This window comes from Sminthopsis crassicaudata, chromosome X (assembly GCF_048593235.1).
Source record: "Sminthopsis crassicaudata isolate SCR6 chromosome X, ASM4859323v1, whole genome shotgun sequence".
Classification (NCBI taxonomy): Eukaryota; Metazoa; Chordata; class Mammalia; order Dasyuromorphia; family Dasyuridae; genus Sminthopsis; species Sminthopsis crassicaudata.
Genome location: NC_133623.1, coordinates 72,784,548 through 72,802,643, shown reverse-complemented (window position 1 = coordinate 72,802,643; position 18,096 = coordinate 72,784,548). Strand labels below are relative to the sequence as shown.

Genomic DNA, 18,096 nt, shown 5'->3' with positions numbered 1-18,096 from the left:
CCTCTTAAGATTCTTATGAGGATCAAATCTGTAAAGGACTTAGCCCAGTGCCTGGCACTTAGTAGGTACTATGTAAATGTTAGGTATTATTATTTTCTTACCCTGAGGATTTTTCTAGGATTTATTTGGTGGTTATCACTGAAAAAATTGATTTAAAAAATTGAATGAACTCACTAGAGAATATATGATTGAAGAGACACAGAAACAAGAAATATAAACCTGACTTAAATGCAATAAACCTGTCAGAGACAAATGAATAGACAGATATAAACAAGATTTCAAAGACTTAGCTGTCCTACTTGGGCACCAGTGTTGAGCTATGTTAAAGCAAACCTTTTGCCCTGCCTATGGATGCCAGTTTGAAGAGATTAGGAGCAGCCCTCTCCTACAAGAATGGTGGTCATAGGAAACCAGTTGTGTTTGCCAGCAGAGGTCGGAGTGACGAGGAGACCCAGCATCCCATTCACAAATTGGAGTTCCTTCCCATTGGAATGAGCAGTGGAAGTCACTGAGAAATTCAGCCAGTGAATGGAATAAAGTTACAAGTTTGAACTGACAACAACTCACCGGTAGATTCTGACCATCACCTAACTGGACACTGGACGCTTTGCCCCTGCAGCCTCTTCGTCCGAGTGGTTGGTTCCTCCTAGAACCTCCATTTTAAGGAAAGGGCTCAGGTCCTTTCCCCCAGGTTGGGCTCCTGTTCTCTTCTTTCTGCTCCTATTTGTATTCTCAGCACTTAGCATAGTACGTGCTTATTGACGTGACAAGCTCACTACCAGCCAGGGAAGAATAATGTGGATATAGATCCCCTATTCAGAGGGTCATGTGATACTGAGACTGCGGTAGTATCTGAAGAATGAGGAAAACTTTATGTAACACCCAAGGAGCTGGGATACAAACAGATGGCACTTTGCATCTGGAAGTTGGGAACTTCCACCAGATGGCATGGCAACAGCCTTTGTGAACCTTGATCCGTTGAGTTGACCCTAGTTGCTTTAGTTGTCTGCGGATGACTGGCAAAGGGAGCATATGTCTGGCAGACTGCAACATCTGTGACAATAATTAGTTCATTCAAAACCCAAGGGGCAAGCTAAGGCCAACTTGGTTTCTTTCTGTTAGCTTTTGGGAGTTTACTTTAGATGAAAAGTTCAGTCACTCCAAGTTCCCAGTTGGCAACAATTCTTAACATCTAGGCAGAAGTTACATTCTCTGCCTAATCTTACATTTTAAATCTGTTTCTGGTTAACCCCAGGTCTTTTGTGGCTGAGGCACAATTCACTTTATCGTATTGTAACGATACGGCAAGCATAGTGTCTGCGAATAGCTGGGCATTAGAAGAATCTGGGGAAAGAAAGTGACCTTTTTCTTGGGACTTCTTCCTTTCTGCCTGCATCTTCCTGCCCACAATTGCCCATAGAGTCAAGAACTCTCCTTGTTATTTCCCTTCTCTACCACAGCCCGGTTCTTCCTTTGCTCCAACCTCGGGAATTCAGAAGTTGCCATCTCTTTTTCCCTGATTCTGAGAAAACTTGTCCCTTTTAAGCAAAGTGCTAAGGATTGGATTTGGGGCGGCTAGGTGGCATAGTGGAGAGAGTGAGGACCTGAATTCAAATCAACACTTATGTGCTTCTCAGTTTCTTATACAATGACTTCGATTGCTTCAAGAGGGTGCACAGGCCCTGTTACTACTAATTTCTGACTGATCCTATCAAAAAAAGTGCTTTCACCTGGTTAAAGCACCAGCGCTAAGTAGTGCTTTCCATTATATCGCCCACCCTTGCACTTTCGTATGCATGGTCTGAGGGTTATGAAATAGGAGAATTATGTCAGCCAACAAGCATTCTAATACCATGTGTCCAATGCCACTGTGCTAAATGCTGGGGATACAAAGAAAAAATGGAAGTGTCTTTGTTCTTTTGGAGCTTTTTCAAATGAGATTATATATGTATGTATGTATGTATGTATGTATATACACAGGGCTTTGCACACTTTACAATTCTATCAAAATGCCAGATGTTATTATTATTATTTTCTATCAGGTTGAGGGTGGAGTAACAGGTTCTAGAGATTTTAAAATGGAAACAGAGTCCAAAGATCTTGAGTTTTATTATGAGTCCACAGTTCTAGAGTTGGGAGGGAAGTTTGTGCTCTGTACAAGTCAGATTTTTTAAAAAATAAGTTTTTAAGGATATCTTACATTTCTTACATCATCATAGTCATTATCTTTTCCCTTCCCCCTCACAGAGAGCCATCCCATATACAAGAGTATTTTTTAAAGAGGAAAACAATGAGCACAACTGATTTAGAAACATTGAAAAAAATCTGAAATCATGTGTGATGTGTAACACCTGTGGACCTTCTTCCTCCACAAAGGATTGGATTGGGGATGTGTTCTTTTCATTCAAACCTTATTTGATCTTTATAATTTTGTTATATTCATTTAAAAAAATTTTGGTGTGTTGTTGCTCTTTCCATTTACATTGTCATAGTGACCATTTCATTTTCTTGGCTCTGCTTACTTTGTATAAGTTCATGTAGCTCTTTCCATGCTTCTTTCTTACTGCGCAGTAATATTTTGTTACACTCATATGCCACAAATTTGTTTCCACGGGCATTAATTTTGTTTCCAATTCCTCGCCACCACAAAAAGTGCTGCTATAAATATTTTGGTGTATGATGGGGACTTTCTTATTTGTAGCTTCCTTGGGGTATAAGCCCAATGTTGGAGTCTCTGGTTCAAAGCAGATATTCTAATTACTTTAGTTGCATATTTGCAGATAACTTTCCAAAATGGTTGAACCATTTCATAGCAATTTATTAGTGTGCTTATCATTCTCCAACCTCTCCAAGTGTTGAGTATTGCCAATTTTTGTCCATTTATAGGGTAGGAGGTGATACTTTAGGCTTTTTTTGATGTGCATATCATTAGTGATTTAGAACACTGGCATCCAGTTGGGAATACTTTGCAGCTTTTCTTTTGAGAACCATTTGTTTATATCTTTGGTCAAAACTATTTTCTCCTGCACTTACTTCCCCTTCTTCCTCACTCACTCATTCCCCCACAGCCTCTAAAATGGATGGATTGGAATGGACGGGAATTGAAGTATCGAGTGCAGTGGCGTCAAAAAAATGAGTCAGAATGGCAGGAGGCTATGGAGAGAGCCTCTAGTATTGTGGTGTCTAACACGCCCACCTTTGTGCCCTATGAGATCAAGGTCCAGGCAGTCAATGAAGTGGGGAAAGGACCTGACCCTCAAATTGTCATTGGCTACTCTGGTGAGGATGGTGAGTACCTGGCCTGTGGAAGAGGGTGAGTGGATGTAAGATAAAGCTAGCAGTCTGAGTGATGGGTAAGAGAGCTGGGTCCTGTGTTGAAGGTGAGAGTGTGAACTTGCTCTTCTCTAGTGCTGGGGTCAGTGTCGGGGAGAAGAGGTGGGCACACTCCAACTTCTGTCCATGGGTTTATGTCCAGTTCCCCAGGCCATTCCTATAATAGATATTGAGTCATTGAATGCAACTTCAGTGAAAATCAAGTGGGGACCTGTGGATCTGAACAAAGTCAGAGGGCATCTTCGTGGATATAAGGTAAGGGGCCCAAAAAAGATGGGTGGGTATGAGGAACTGGAAGGGAATGGGAAGTGGGAAGGCCTGCTGAGGAGGGGCCATGGAAGAGACCATAAGCAATGTTGGGAAAAGGAAAGGAGGTTGACCCAGCTGAGCCCTCTACCCCCCAAAGTGCTCCCCTTCTGAGAGTATCTGAAGTACACTATTGGGAAGGAGGGAAGGGCTAAAAGGAAGGAGAAAGGGTCTGAGTCAACAGGGGGGCCACAGCAGGGGCCTGAGATCTACACCACCGGGGTGCAAGGAAGAAGTACCTACCCATTCTACCATTTCCTTCCTCAGGTGACGTACTGGTGGGTGAATAGCCGCTGGAATAGGAGCAAGAGACACAGCTCCAAAATGTACATCGAGAGGCCCGCCAGTGCCACAGAAGCTATCCTTTCAGACTTGCGGCCCTATAGCGTCTATAACTTACATGTGCAAGTGTTCAATGGTCGGGGCCTGGGTCCACCCAGCGAGACCAAGCAATTCCTTACTGAAGAGGGAGGTGAGACCCTCCCTCCCTCTCCCTCCCTGTCTTCTCCAGTCTCGTATTCTTCAGCCCTTCCTGGTCCCTCAGTCCATGCTAGATTCTGAGTGTCTTTTGCCTTGTCCTTCAGTACCAGACCGCCCACAGTCACTGCATCTGCGACGCCTGTCTGATACAGCCCTACAACTCTCCTGGAAACCTCCTCTCAACCCAAATGGGGAACTCAAAGGCTATCAGCTTGTTTATGAGGCCAGTAAGTACTTTTAAAAAATCTTCTCAGGCTCTGGATGGGGCTCAGTCTGATGGCTGAGGGCCATAACTCTAAACTGGGAAAATTTCAGGGAGTGGGAGAAGGGGTACCGTTATACCAAGAGCCAGGTTCTGGGACCCAAGGAATCCTGGACGAGTGGGGCAGCTTGCATCATGAGAGGAGATAATCTCAGAGTGGGGGAAAGGCGGTGCTAAGTTGGTATATTCTTTGAATCATCCCCATAGTTAACCAGGAGACAGAAGAGAAAGAGAAAAAGACCGAGCTCCTGCTTCCCACCATGCTGATGCTCAATCTGAGCGGCCTCAGCCCCCAGGCGCTGTATCACTTCCAGCTTCGAGCCACCACCAGAGTGGGCCTTGGTGAAATGATCACCCAAGAAGGAAGCACCATCCTCAAGTCAGGTAGGAGCCTGGGGCAGAGGGAGGGGAGGGCGGAGGAAAGGAGAGGCCCGCCTGCTACCTGCCACCTACCCGGGTGGAATGAGGTCGGCCTCCCTCCTCTGTCCTAAGTGGACTGGGAAGCCCCGATTCCTGGAAGTCAATGGGATACCTGTGCTGGTGAGGGCATCGGGCTAATCCCCAAGTGGAAGAATGTAAAGTAGAAAGACGGGAAAAGAGGGGGTACATTATAGTCTCACTCTCCACAATGTTTCCCTCTCTCCTTCTGACCATTCCACAGGGATCCCAACTTTTGGAAACATCTCAGCAGTGACCAGTGAGAATGCAAGCACTATTTATTGGTCTCCAGAGGAGGGACAGCATGATGTCACATTCAAGATATGGTTCAAATCTGTAGAAGGTACTTCAGGGTGTGTGTGTGTGTGTGTGTGTGTGTGTGTGTGTGTGTGTGAGAGAGAGAGAGAGAGAGAGAGAGAGAGAGAGAGAGAGAGAGAGAGAGAGAGGCAGAGAGAGAGAGAGAAAGAGAGAGAGAGAGAAAGAGAGAGAGAGAGAGAGAGAGAGAGAGAGAGAGAGAGAGAGAGACAGAGACAGAGAGAGAGAGAGAGAGAGAGAGAGAGAGAGAGAGAGAGAGAGAGAGAGAGAGATAGCAGACAAGACAGAGAGAGAGGGAGAGAGAGGAGTGAGACAGAGAGACAGAGACAGATACAAAGAGAGAGAGGGGGAGGAGAGAGACATAGACAAAGAGAGAGACAAGACAGAGGGAAACAGAGACATGAAAGAGACAGAGGGAGAGAGAGGAGAGACAGAGACAGAGACAGAGACAGAGAGAAACACACACACACACACACACACACACACACACACACCCACCCACCCACAGAGGAGCAGGGTAGAGGGGGCTCTCCAAAGTAGGATTTGTCATTCCTGACCCCAGGAAGAGACATTGAGCTAGCCCTGCCTTTGAGCCTTCAGCAGTTCCTCTTCCCCTTGTTGACCCCCCACTTCACTGGCCACCTCCCTTACTGGCCACTCCCGTGGGTCTGCTTCCCAAATGCCCCTTTTTTGGACAAAAAGGCCACACTGTCCTCTGAAGCAGCCCAGGCACTGTATCAGGGAAGAGTCACTAAAAAGCCTCCCTTCCCTTCTTTGATTTTTCAATTTATTCATGCAAAAAGTATGAAGGTGAAATTGCATTTAGGGCTTTTTTCTGGCAGGGGCAGGGTCTGAACCTGAGAAGGGAGTCATCATTCGGGTAAGGGAATCCCCTGAGGAGGAGACTCCCCTCACGAATTGTGGTCAGCACTGGCTCTGTCATACGGCCTGGGTGGCCCAGAGGTGGGGCTCAAAGCCAGGCTTTCTTACTCTGAAGCTGCTTCTCTGGCCATTCATTACAGCCCGGCTGGCTCTTAATTCGTTTGGTTAATTGTATGTCGAACCACTTCCCTTTATTGGGATAATTAGAATCCAGTGCGGAGAAATACAAAATGGAGTGAGAACATCTCTTGGGATCCACACGGTCATTCTCACCTTTCCCTCACTCTTGAGATCAGTGCGATGTGACATAGGCTAAGCCACTCACCTTCCCTGAGCCTTGGGCAGGAGAATAGATTTGTGCTGAAGCTGAGAAGGCTCAGAAAGCATGCTGCAAACCTTGGGGTACAGAAGACATGCCTTTTCTTCCTTCTTCCATCATCTTCATCATCATTAATGACTCGAGGTCTCATAGCACCTCAACTCTGGAGAAGGGCTTTGAGTATATACAGTCCAAGGTGCAGGAACAAGCGAGCCACAATAGAAAGAGGACTGGATTTGGGCCAGGGGACCTGTCGGTAACTACGATTTGGGCAAATCCCTTCCCCTCTGTGGGCCGCAGTTTCCCCATCTGTAAAATGAGAACATTGGATTTGACGGTCTCTGTCCCTTCCGACACTAGATCTAGAATCCTACAACTTGTCTGATGGTGTGAGGGATGTTATTCTGACAGTGCTGTGAGGGCTGACAGCTTTATTGTTTTTTGATGACTCCTTATTCCCGCAAGGTTGTCAGGCAGCTACAAGGAGCAGAGGCATTATTTGTTCAGGCAGAGGATGAATTCAAGAATATTCTTTCCGTTAGAAATATCAGTTCATTCCACCCATTCCAATCATATTCCCAAGCACATCCTGCCGTTTCTGGGACAACTTCCTCCTCCTTTGTTTAGTGTCATTGAGATCTGATTTAAGGACCCAAAGGTCATTAAAAAGTTCATCTGGATGAAAAATGGGAAGACTTTTGAAAAGACTCATTGTTTTCTCCAGAACTTTGCATTCTGGGCTCTCCTCCCTCCCTCTAAGAGCAGATTCTTCTTCTTTTCTTAAAGACATTTCATCAATGTTTTATTTTCACATCCCTTTCACTTCCTTCTGCCCCAGAATATTTTTTGATAATTAAGAAGATAATTGAGCAAAACCAACTGACACAGAGATCGCTGTTTATAGAATATACCATGTTCCACATCCATAGGACCATAGGCCCCCCTCCCCCCACCTCTCTACCAAGAGGAACAAGGCACGGCACATTGCCATAGCTTCAGGATGGAGATTTGTCCCTACCGTTGGTTTGCCTTGTTGAGCTGCTTCCATTCATACTCTTGGCACCATGGTGTGTTCTTTGTCCTGCTTCTGATTGTTTTCTAGCTATCCTCCTTGTTCTAAGGGTCAAGTGAGAATGTGCGTCAGATGACGATGCTTGCTTATTGACCCTGTCATCGTTATTAGTTTCACTTCATCAGCTAGTGGGGGAGCTCTGTTAGGGAGTCTCAGGCTTGGCCGCCATTTTGATTCCTTTCATTGTACTTGTCTGGTCATTGAGTCATTCAGCGACTGTCCGGTTTGTCGGAGGGACTTTAGGGACATTTTGATGGTTTGTGGGAATGGTGAGACCAATCTTTGAGGTTCCTATACCTTTAGGGATGTTTATTTGCTGTCCTCCCCTTCCTTCCTTTCTCTCCCTCTGCTATTGCCCAAAGGTAAGAAGTTTATCCAGCCCCAGCATGTCAATTACAGTCAGAAATTCTACATTCAGGAGAACCTCGAGCCCGACACTCAGTACACCATCTGCTTCTTTGGCTACAACTACACAGATGAGATGGTGCTTTTCAGGGAGATGGAGGTGAAAACCGGCGGCACAGGTGGGTTCCTGAGCCCAGGAATGCCTCTGGCTCCTTTGGTACGATACAAGGTCATGCTGATGAGCTTGAAATGTGGGATTACAGACCAAACCCTGACCCATTGACTGAACCTTGACTCTGGTCCCAGATCGCACCCTGACCTTGGTCCCTGGCCGAATGCTTACTCAGATTCACAAAACATGCTGCAAACGCATGCCCGTTTTTAGGAAGTCTGAGCAAGGGGCTGTGAATACCTCAGTGCGGACCCTCCCTGCCCTACAGTAGGATGTCCTCTTCACATTTAGTCTCCAACAGGGCTTCTTAAGCTTTTTCCAGTGGTGACCTCTGCCCAAGAAATTTTCCATGATCTGGGTATATAGGTTTGTAAAATAGGTCTACAAACCAAACATGTACTGGATAAGAAGGCAGAATTTCCCAGCCCCACGTTCAGTTACAAGACCCCCACGTGGGGTTAAGAACCACGGCTTAAGAAACAGGGCTCTAGAGTACAATCTTCCTTTCTAAAAATATTAGAGGATTTATCTGGTTTAGAAATCTCCTGGTTTCTGAGCCAAGCTCATTTGAAGTGTGTGCAAATCACAGGTAGGTGTCTGGCCAAGAAAGCCGGGAGCATTCCCCTAGCTCTGGCCTGGTGGGGATGGAGGGCAGTGTTTCACCCTTTCCTTCAGAGTGTGCTGGGGCAGGGCCTTCCTCTGCGCTTCCCTTGGCCATGTGCTTTAGGGTATGCACTCACCGTGACAGCTCTGAGAGTTTCTCCAATGGCTATTTTGTTTGTTTGTTTCCCGGCTCGGGCCTGGATTCTGCATCTCTGACCTTTCCCGCCTCAGATCGAGTGAAGCTGACGCCGGGGAACTTTGCCACCAAGAGCTGGTTTATTGTCTTTATAAGTGCCACCATCCTTCTCCTTCTCATCCTTCTGATTCTTTGCTTTATCAAGCGCAGCAAGGGCGGCAAATACTCAGGTAAAAAGATCTGCTGCCCCCCCCCCCCCCATGAATGGTCACGCAAATACACATGTACACCTATCTGTGTATGTGCATGTGGCTATATATCCACATATGGACAGGCTTGGAAGGCCATTCAGGGCTTCTGGGTCATGTCTCCATGCTGCTGGGAAAAGGGTGGGGAGAGAAGAGAAGAGCAGCCAAAGAGAAGGGAAGGCAGGGCGGAGAGGGTCAGAACAGAGGCCGCAGGAGTCGGGTGGCAAGGGAAGAGGCTCGTGCTCTGGACGGAGGAGCAGTGTCTGCCTGACTCATTCAGTCCTTCAGTCCTGCAATAAATACTTGCTGAGCATCTCCAGGCCCCAGTGATAGCCCTGTGGGGGTGGGGTGGGGAGTGGGGTCAAAGACGAAGCAATCGCTTCAGGAAGAGCACCTGACTGGAAGGTTGTGGTGAAGATTGAATGAGATGAGGGTTTTTACAGGGCTAGATCTTGGTGGACTGATTCCAGGGACAGGCAAAATAGGCTCTGCCCTGATGTGGTCACGCTTCCCATGAGGCTGTGGGAGCCCTGGGGGGGGTTCTTGGAGGTGGGGGTCTTCGAGCTTTGTCTGGAGGGTTGGAGCAGGTTTCTGGGGTGGAGATAGAGAGGGAGAATAGCAGAAAGCAGTAGAAGCCATCTTTTCCTATGCCCCTAGTCAAGGATAAGGAAGACACGCAGGTGGATTCTGAGGCCAGGCCGATGAAAGATGAGACATTCGGCGAGTACAGGTGAGTGGGGGGGGGGGGAAACCGGGGGGGACACTGGTGTCCAAACTTGTCCTTCTCAGCTGTTGGGGGGGCTTCAAGAGGGGCTCCGAGCCTACCTGATGCCATGTTTTTCTCTCCCTTCTTTGCTGCTTGGGTCCTTCAGGTCCCTGGAGAGGTAAGGCAGCAGGGGGTGGGGCAGGCTACAGGCCAGGGTCCTAAGAGCAGGCTGATCAGCGCTGCTGGGGTGGTATTTTCCTTGGGGGTGGGGAGAAAGGGCCCTGCCCTATGCCCCCCTCCCCTGACACTTTTCTCTTGTTCTCCCCTGTCCACACCAGCTTCTCTATCCTTAAATATAGGTAACTGCCTCCACCCCAGGCCCATCCCGGAGCAATCCCCTTGCTTTTGTGTCCTCTCTCCCACCCTCCTCTCCTAATTCCCTTCCTTGGCTCCTGGACTCAGGAAGAGCGTGACCCCAGTCTTTCCTGCCCCCTTCCCTACCCCTTCTTCCCGAACTGAGCTTTGGGGCCTGCATGCCATGGTTCTTCGGGCTGGGCTGCCCTCTTGCCCTTTTGATATTGTCTTCTCCTAACTGTGGGATGTCCTGATGCCTAGGTGAGGGGGTTGGGCAAAGCGAGTGGAAGTCGAAAGTGCTTTAAATTAGAGGTGTGTGCACCTGCGGTACCTCGAAAACGGGAGCCAGGGGCTCAGAGTTCCAATCCTGCTTTACCACTTACACAGTCTCCTCCTCTGTAAAACCGGAGGTTGGCCCAAATGACTTCGAAGGCCCCTTTCAGCTTTAACCTATGGTCCTATGAGTCAACCTAGATAGACTTCATCTGGGAACGACCATTTCCTGAAACGTGGATGTTTATACCACCATTCTCGTATTCTCTAGATCATTCATTCCACTATGACATGAACAAGTACTCTCCCCCCCAGAGACACATGCATTTGAATTGCTCTGGTTTCCCAAATGTACATCCAGTCCTCGAGGCATGCCTGGGGCCCGAGCAGAGGAGTCTCAGGGTCCCCCCACAGCCTACTAACATGCATGCTCCCCTTTACCACGAGCTGGGCAGGCTCCTTGCACGTGCTGGTCTTTGCACGTGCTCTGTGGGCATGGGAATGCAGAAAGCACTCGTGTGGAGGGGACGAAGGAGGGGAAAGCCAGGGCCTGTCTTCCAGATGTGGTCAGGGTGAGGTCCGCCTTCTCCTGCAGCACACCCAAACCTCCCTTCTCTCATAGTGACAACGAAGAGAAAGGCTTTGGGAGCAGCCAGCCTTCCCTGAACGGAGACATCAAGCCCCTGGGCAGTGACGACAGCCTGGCCGACTACGGCGGCAGCGTGGACGTTCAGTTCAACGAGGACGGCTCCTTCATCGGCCAGTACAGCGGCAAGAAGGAGAAGGAGGCCGCCGGAGGCAACGACAGCTCTGGGGCCACCTCTCCCATCAACCCCACCACTGTGACCCTGGAGTAGTCCAGCAGTGCCCGGAGGCGGAGGGGCCCGAACGCTCCCACCGAGTCAGCTTCTGTCTCCTGTTCACCGAGGGGTTTCCTCCATGCCGCTCCGACAGGAGCCCCTGCCCCTCTTCCTCTGTCCCCGGGTGGGGGGGATACAAGGATCGGGGGACCAGGGTATCTCCGGATCCCCTTCTCCTCAGCCCTTCCCCATATAATTGCCAAAAATAAAGTCCGCTCCTCCCCCATCCCTGCACCCAGGTTTTCCCCAACCCAGGGACTGACCCCTAGATGTAAAGTTACCACAGCTGGCCCCGCCCTAAGCCCCTTCTAGCTCTTTTCTCTGAGTGGTGACAGTTTGGGAGGGTATGAAGGGTGAGCCCCAAGCAGTGTCTCCCAGACCCTGGGACCCTCACCCTCTGGAAGGGCTGGGGAGTGATTTGGGGGATGTGTGAAGCATGCCTCTTTAGGACTGGGGCCAGAGCCTCATCCCCTGCCTTGCCTCCTAGGCCAGGAAGGGGGTGCCACTGGATAGCCCCCTCCCCCAGCCCTTTTCTCCATACCCCCTCTTCAGCCAGGCCAAGGCTGGGCTCATCTCCACCACTCCGATGGCTCAAGAGTCCCCCCATAGCAGGACCCCAACCCCTCCATCCTCCATCCCTCCCTCACTCTCCCCCAGGTCCCCTTCACACTGCTTCCAGGTGCATCTCATACACAAGCTGCCTTTGTTACACACACAACGCTGGACAAGAAGCCGAGTGGCCTCGGTCAGTCGCCCATGGAGCGTCTGACTCCCTCCCGCCTCCCCCGGGACCCAGTATCCTGACCATATTCACTCCATTCCCTATCTCTTGGGTTGGGACACAGAACACACAGACACAAGCTCTCCCCTAGTTCGTCACCCTCCCCTGGTGCACCTCCCCCTCCCCCAGCCAGTGCATCCTTTCTCAGTGTAAATACCTTGTGACTTTGGACAGTTCGTAGCCTCCTCTGCTCTCCCCCCCCTCCCTGCTAGTGTGTAGGCCCATGTCTGAGTCTAGGTGGTTGCTAGGTTTCCATAGCGATTAGCTTTGATAATCCCATCCCAAGGAAAAAAAAAAAACAAACACAAAAAATGAAAAGGAGAGGGGGGAAAGTGGAAACTGTCACCCCTCCAGCAGCGCCGTCGCAGCCTCCGTCTGTACACGTCCGCTTGGTCTGTTGACAAACTCCGATGCCCTCTTTTTATATTATATATATGTACATATATGACAGAATTATAACAGTCAAATAAAAACCTGGAAATGACATTGAGACTCTGGCTGTTCTTGGTGCTCAAGCCATGGTGGGCTAGGGAATGGCCGAAGGTCAAGGAGAAGACCTTGGGCTGTTCCCATTCCTTCTTGGACCTCAGTTTCGTCCTCTGTGAAGTGAGAGGTCTGGGCTAGCTGTTCCTTAAGCACTGTTCTCCAAGATCTCAGCTACCACCTGAGGCTGGGGTAGGGGGCTTGTTTTTAGAAGCTCAGAACTTGAATAGTGTATGAGCCCCTGGATCTTCATCTCCCCACATCTCTGGCCAACTCTCAATATATATATAAATATCCTACAGAGAGAACCTCGGTTTCCTACATCAGAAATCGGGGCAATCTTTTCTTGGCTCGTGGTTCCCCAGGCTGCCACTCAGAAGTTACTCTTCAAAACCTGGGTCCAGGCACTCATCGGACCATCACATCACTAAGCTGGATGACTTCTGTGTGCTCAGAGATTTTGCTTACTCCTTTCCTTGATCAGCACATGAAGGGCAAGCCTATGGAGGAGAGGTTCAACTTGTGGTTTGTTCCCAAGAGCAGAACAAGGTGGGGAGTAATTACCTTTGGAGTAAGGCCGGGGGTTGCAGAAAGGCCACTTCAGGAAAAACTCAAGGCACCAGGAGTTCTGCTTTCTTGCAGGCTTTGCCAGCAGACTCTAGTCTTTGAGGATCGTCCCCTCTCCGACTGATTCTGTCGGGAAGGCAAACTGGGCCTTAATTCTTACTTAGTCTTAAATCACTGAATGGGTGTTGCCTCAGACAAAGCTGGGAAAGACCTTAGAATTCCAATAGACTTGGGATGGAAAATGCCATCCGCATTCAGAGAGAGAACTATGGAGACTAAATGTGGGTGGAAGCATAGCATTTTCATCTTTTTGTTTGTTTTTCTTTCTCATGGTTTTTCCCTTTTGATCTGATTTTTCTTGGACGAGATGACAAATATGGAAATATGTTTGAAAGAATTGCATATATTTAACCTATATCAGTTTGCTTGTTATCTTGGGTAGGGAGGAGAGAAGGGAGGAAGGGAGAACAAATTTGGAACACAAAGTCTTAAAAAAAATCAAGGTTGAAAATTATCTTTACATGTATTTGGAAAAACAAAATACTATTGAAACATCTTTTAGCTTAGAAAGGCCGCGGTCTTCCATTGCATTCAGGGCCGTCTCCAGTTATCCCGATCTGTATCTTGCTACTGGACCCAGGTGGCTTCAAAAGAGAGACTGAGACTGATGACTTCGTGCAGCCCTTCCTCACTTAAACCAACTCACTTGCAAGTCAACACATGACCTCCTTGATGTCATCGATCCTCTTTGAGAATGAAGGACCAACAACAACCACACTGTATTGTTTATATAATGAAGATTCCTTTTGCATATGGATTGGAGTGGACTTCTGACATCCTTTCCAAGCAGGACCGTGCTGGTAAAAGCTTAACAACTGAATGTCCAAGGAAAATGTATATACAACGTACTTTTCAGTCTAATGGGAATCATCAAACTTTTTTGCCCTCACTTTTTAGACAATCAACAAATCCAACCCTGGTTTGGGGTATTTTCTTTCTGAGGTGTAAATGCTAAAGTGAAACTTTAGCAATTGGCTCTAGTGAGCTGGCCCAAGCTGCTTCCCCACTTCCAGCTCTCAAATTTGGTGATTTTCAATTTGGTTAAACATTCATTGATTACTATATACCAGGCACCGTGAGTCCATTTGCCAGTGTCCTGCAGTTGAGTGCCCAGCTAGCTGCCAGCACATCTAGTCTCATTTTCCTTTGGTGGGACTCGACATCATGGACAATTTCAAAAACTTATCCATAAAAATCACATTTGGATACAGATCATCAAAAGAAATCTGCTGGGACACAACTGGCAGTCCTCAAACTTCCTGTTCTATCCAATTTAGCTGAAGTCCCAGGGCTGAGGTAGTTCTTCAGGTTCCTGGCCATTTTATTCTAGCATATCCTCAGTTATGAGGTATTTGGGGTGCTCGGGGAGGTCTAGCATTTCTGCTGTGAGGGCTGCCGAGCCCTTTTCAGGGGTGTTTATCTATCTTAGGATCGTGGTTCTTTTTACCTTGAGGGTCCACTGATTATCACCCAGACCTCCCCCGTGGCTCCAAGAAGCTGTAGCTTGCACAGTGACCACACTCTGATAAAACCATCTTGGCAGAAAGGATAAACCAGGATGAGGGTAATGGCCTGGCTTCAAACCCACCGATAACTTAGGGGGATGTGTACCTCAATGTGTGCCTCAGAATGGTGAGTGGTCATCATTTAATAAAAAGCCGGAGAGATCTCCAAGAACAAAGCAAAAGTTGATTGTATGTTCTCCAGAGAAGCAAGAAGCAGGGGTCCCTCCCCTCGAGCAAGCAATCGAAAGGAGGAGGCACCTTCTGGGACAGGTTTTACACTTTAAATAGTCTCTAAAGCAAATACCCGTCCCACCACTGACCCTCATCCTCATTGGCTGAGGTTCTTAAATGGTGGAAACTATCCAAGAAATGGAACTTGGCCAATAAGCACATAGTCGCCCATATTTGATTGAAATAGAGAGAAACTGATGTTATAGGAGAATAGCAGGAAGGGGACTTAGGTATGCCCTTGAGTCAATGCTCAAGAACCTTCAGGCCCACTCCAACTCTGGAGTAGATGAAGCCTCACTCGATTTTCACAACTGTCTTAAGAGATCTCACTCATCTCGTTCATCAAGCAGGTGAAGATTTCTCCGAAGGTAGAATGGGCGGATGAGAGCATTTTGTTCCAACAGCCATGAAGGCGGCTGAAGCAGACACTGTGAAGTGCACAGAGCTTAGAGCAAAACTGTCAATGTCACCCCACTGTATCATGGACCATTGCTGGTCTTCTTGACCTTTGTCATGCCACTGGACTTTGGTGACTCTGGAAGAGACTGAGGCTGACAACTTTGTGCAACTCTGCCTCATGAAATCCAGTTCACTTGCAAATCAAGTTGTGATGTCCCTGGTCTTCGAAAATGAGGGATGGAACAACAGCCTCAGCTATGGATGATGCCTTGTTCCCAAAGCACCCCTTGTTCTGCTCTCAAAACAGAAAGGAAGGCTGTCCTCCTGTGCAAATCTCTCCTGTGTCATCATGATTCCTTCTGCCAATGAAGAGAGTTTTATGTAAATGTTCTAGCCTTGAACTGCATTGTACCTAGTGATTACGTGCCAATGTAGCTGAGATTCATTCTCCAAGGACTGTGTACACAAAAGTACACAGTTTTTCCATCTCAAAGTATCCAAGTTTACAAAAACAACAGCAACAGGAATTTATGTGGCATTTTACGATTTCACTAACAATCTCTTGTGACTCTTATAAACAGCTCTATGGACAGAGCACCACAGGGATTAGTACCTCAGTGTTACTGCTAGGAAAGATGAGGTCAAGAGAGACTAAATGACTTAGGTCTTGGTGACTGCTCTCCATTGTACCTCCTTTTCTTGCCTTCCCCCAAACTTACACTCTAGGCAAAATTTGGCAAAATTTTTATTCATTTAAAATTCAAATACAAAACGAGAAAAGGAAAAATAAAGAACATTTCCATGTATTACAGCGGACCCTAAGAGAGGATTCAATATTTAAAAAAAAACCAAAATTCTGATTTAATATCAGTAAATGTTTGATCTGTTTACCTATTTTATATATACCCAGGGTCATGTAAAAATTTCTCAGGTGAAAAGGGGTCAAAAGTTTAATTAGCCCTCATTCAAAGACTGTTCAAGAAAACCTATATAACAAGTCCTACACATTGTTTTCAAAGCTACCCAACTTGGCTTCCTTTTTGGTTTTCTTTTTTTCTCTGCTGTGTATTTTTTCACTTATTTTTTTTTCTCCTTCCCACTCTCTCCCACCCCTCCCCCCAAGAAACCTACAATTAAATGCAGATACATACACACATATAAAACATATATATATATATATATATATATATATATATATACACTCACATATATACATACACTATACATATATCCTATATATTTGTATATATACACACAGAAATATCTACAAACATACACACATACACTCATACAGATATGTATAAGACTACTATACATATTTCCACTTGTGATTTCTTTCTCTGGAGCTTCTTTTTTTATTACAGCTTTTTATTTACAAGATATAGAATGGGTAATTTTTCAGCACTGACAATTGCAAAACCTTTTGTTCCAACTTTTCCCCTCCTTCTTCCTACCCCCCCCCCAATATGGCAGGTTGACCAATACATGTTAAATATGTTAAAGTATAAATTAAATACAATATATGTATACACGACCAAACACTTGTTTTGCAGTACAAAAAGAATCGGACTTTGAAACAGTGTACATTTAGCCGGTGAAGTAAATCTAAAATGCAGGCGGACAAAAATAGAGGGATTGGGAATTCTAGGTAGTGGTTCATAGTCATCTCCCAGAGTTCTTTCACTGGGTGTAGCTGGTTCAGTTCTTTACTGCTCTATTGGAACTGATTTGGTTCATCTCCTTGTTGAAGAGGGCCACGTCCATCAGAATTGATCATCATATGGTGTTGTTGTTGAAGTGTATAATGATCATTTCACTCAGCATCAGTTCATGTAAGTCTCTCTGGAGCTTCTTTTTACATAGTTTGAAGTCTTTCCATGTTTTTCTAAATGAGGGCTTATTTAAACATTTCGCACTTTTGACCTCTTTTCACCTGAGAAATTTTTATGTGACCCCGTTTTTATGTAAACCACAGTTTAAGAAACTGGGGACTAAATCAAGCAGCTCCTTATTTCCTACACCAAAACAATATTACAACATAGTCACATCCTATCTGAGAGATTTTGTAGGAAAGTTTATTTTTGTTTGCTTTTAATTTTACTCAAATTTAAATGCAAAATGAGAAAAAAAAAGAGAACATTAAAAAAAAGAAAGAATATTTTCATGTACAAAGTAAGAGAGGATTCAATATAAAGCAATAAATTTCCACTTCAAGAAAATCTATATAACAAATACTACACATTATTTTCTCAAAACTACCCATATTTGCTTTCTTCTAGGTTTTCTTTTGTTCTCTTCTGTGCACTTTTTACTTTATTTTTTTCCTCCCTACAGCTTCCACTCCTCCACTTTCCCACCCTAAAGAAGGCTACAATTAAGCATATTTGTGTGTGTGTGTGTGTGTGTGTGTGTGTGTGTGTGTATACAGACAGATATCGATAAGCATAGACATATCTACGCATATATCTTCTAATCGAAGATAAGTATACGACCCATACTATGCATATTTTCACTTGTGACTTTTTACTCTGAAGGTGGATAGTATCTTCCTACATAGTCTTTCCATGTTTTTCTAAATTAGGGCTTCTTAAATTTTTTCTACTTTGGATCTCTTTTCACCTGAGAAAATTTTATGTGGCCCTGGATATATAGGTATATAAAATAGGCGTACAGATCAAATATTTACCGATATTAAATCAGAATTTTGTGATCCCCGCATTGAGTTACATGACTCTATATGGAGTCGAGAACTACAGTTTTAAGAAGCTGGGGACTAAATGAAGCAGCTCCTCGTTTCCTACACCACAGCAATGTTCCAATAAAATCACATCCTATTTAAGAAATTTTCTTTTTTTTTTAATTAAAGCTTTTTATTTTTCAAAAAATCCTTTCTTATGTTTCACTGTGTACATAAAAATACTTTTTCTTTTCTCATTTTGTATTTTTATGTACACAGTGAAACATAA

General features: G+C 46.0%; 1 protein-coding gene across 3 annotated transcripts in view; it reads left to right on the top strand.

Moving 5' to 3' along the window:
* L1CAM (L1 cell adhesion molecule) overlaps positions 1-12,370 on the top strand; it is a 48,091-nt gene extending 35,721 nt beyond the window's left edge. For 2 of the 3 annotated variants that reach the window (XM_074278581.1, XM_074278583.1), the window contains exons 17-27: positions 3,069-3,288; positions 3,476-3,588; positions 3,907-4,111; positions 4,224-4,346; positions 4,589-4,765; positions 5,043-5,162; positions 7,770-7,931; positions 8,759-8,893; positions 9,569-9,641; positions 9,784-9,795; positions 10,867-12,370. In XM_074278581.1, the coding sequence (XP_074134682.1) occupies positions 3,069-3,288; positions 3,476-3,588; positions 3,907-4,111; positions 4,224-4,346; positions 4,589-4,765; positions 5,043-5,162; positions 7,770-7,931; positions 8,759-8,893; positions 9,569-9,641; positions 9,784-9,795; positions 10,867-11,101 (1,575 nt within the window). In that variant the 3' untranslated portion in view covers positions 11,102-12,370. The remainder of the gene's footprint in view (positions 1-3,068; positions 3,289-3,475; positions 3,589-3,906; positions 4,112-4,223; positions 4,347-4,588; positions 4,766-5,042; positions 5,163-7,769; positions 7,932-8,758; positions 8,894-9,568; positions 9,642-9,783; positions 9,796-10,866) is intronic. The other variant, XM_074278582.1, reaches the window with a different exon arrangement.
* Positions 12,371-18,096: the final 5,726 nt, after the last annotated feature.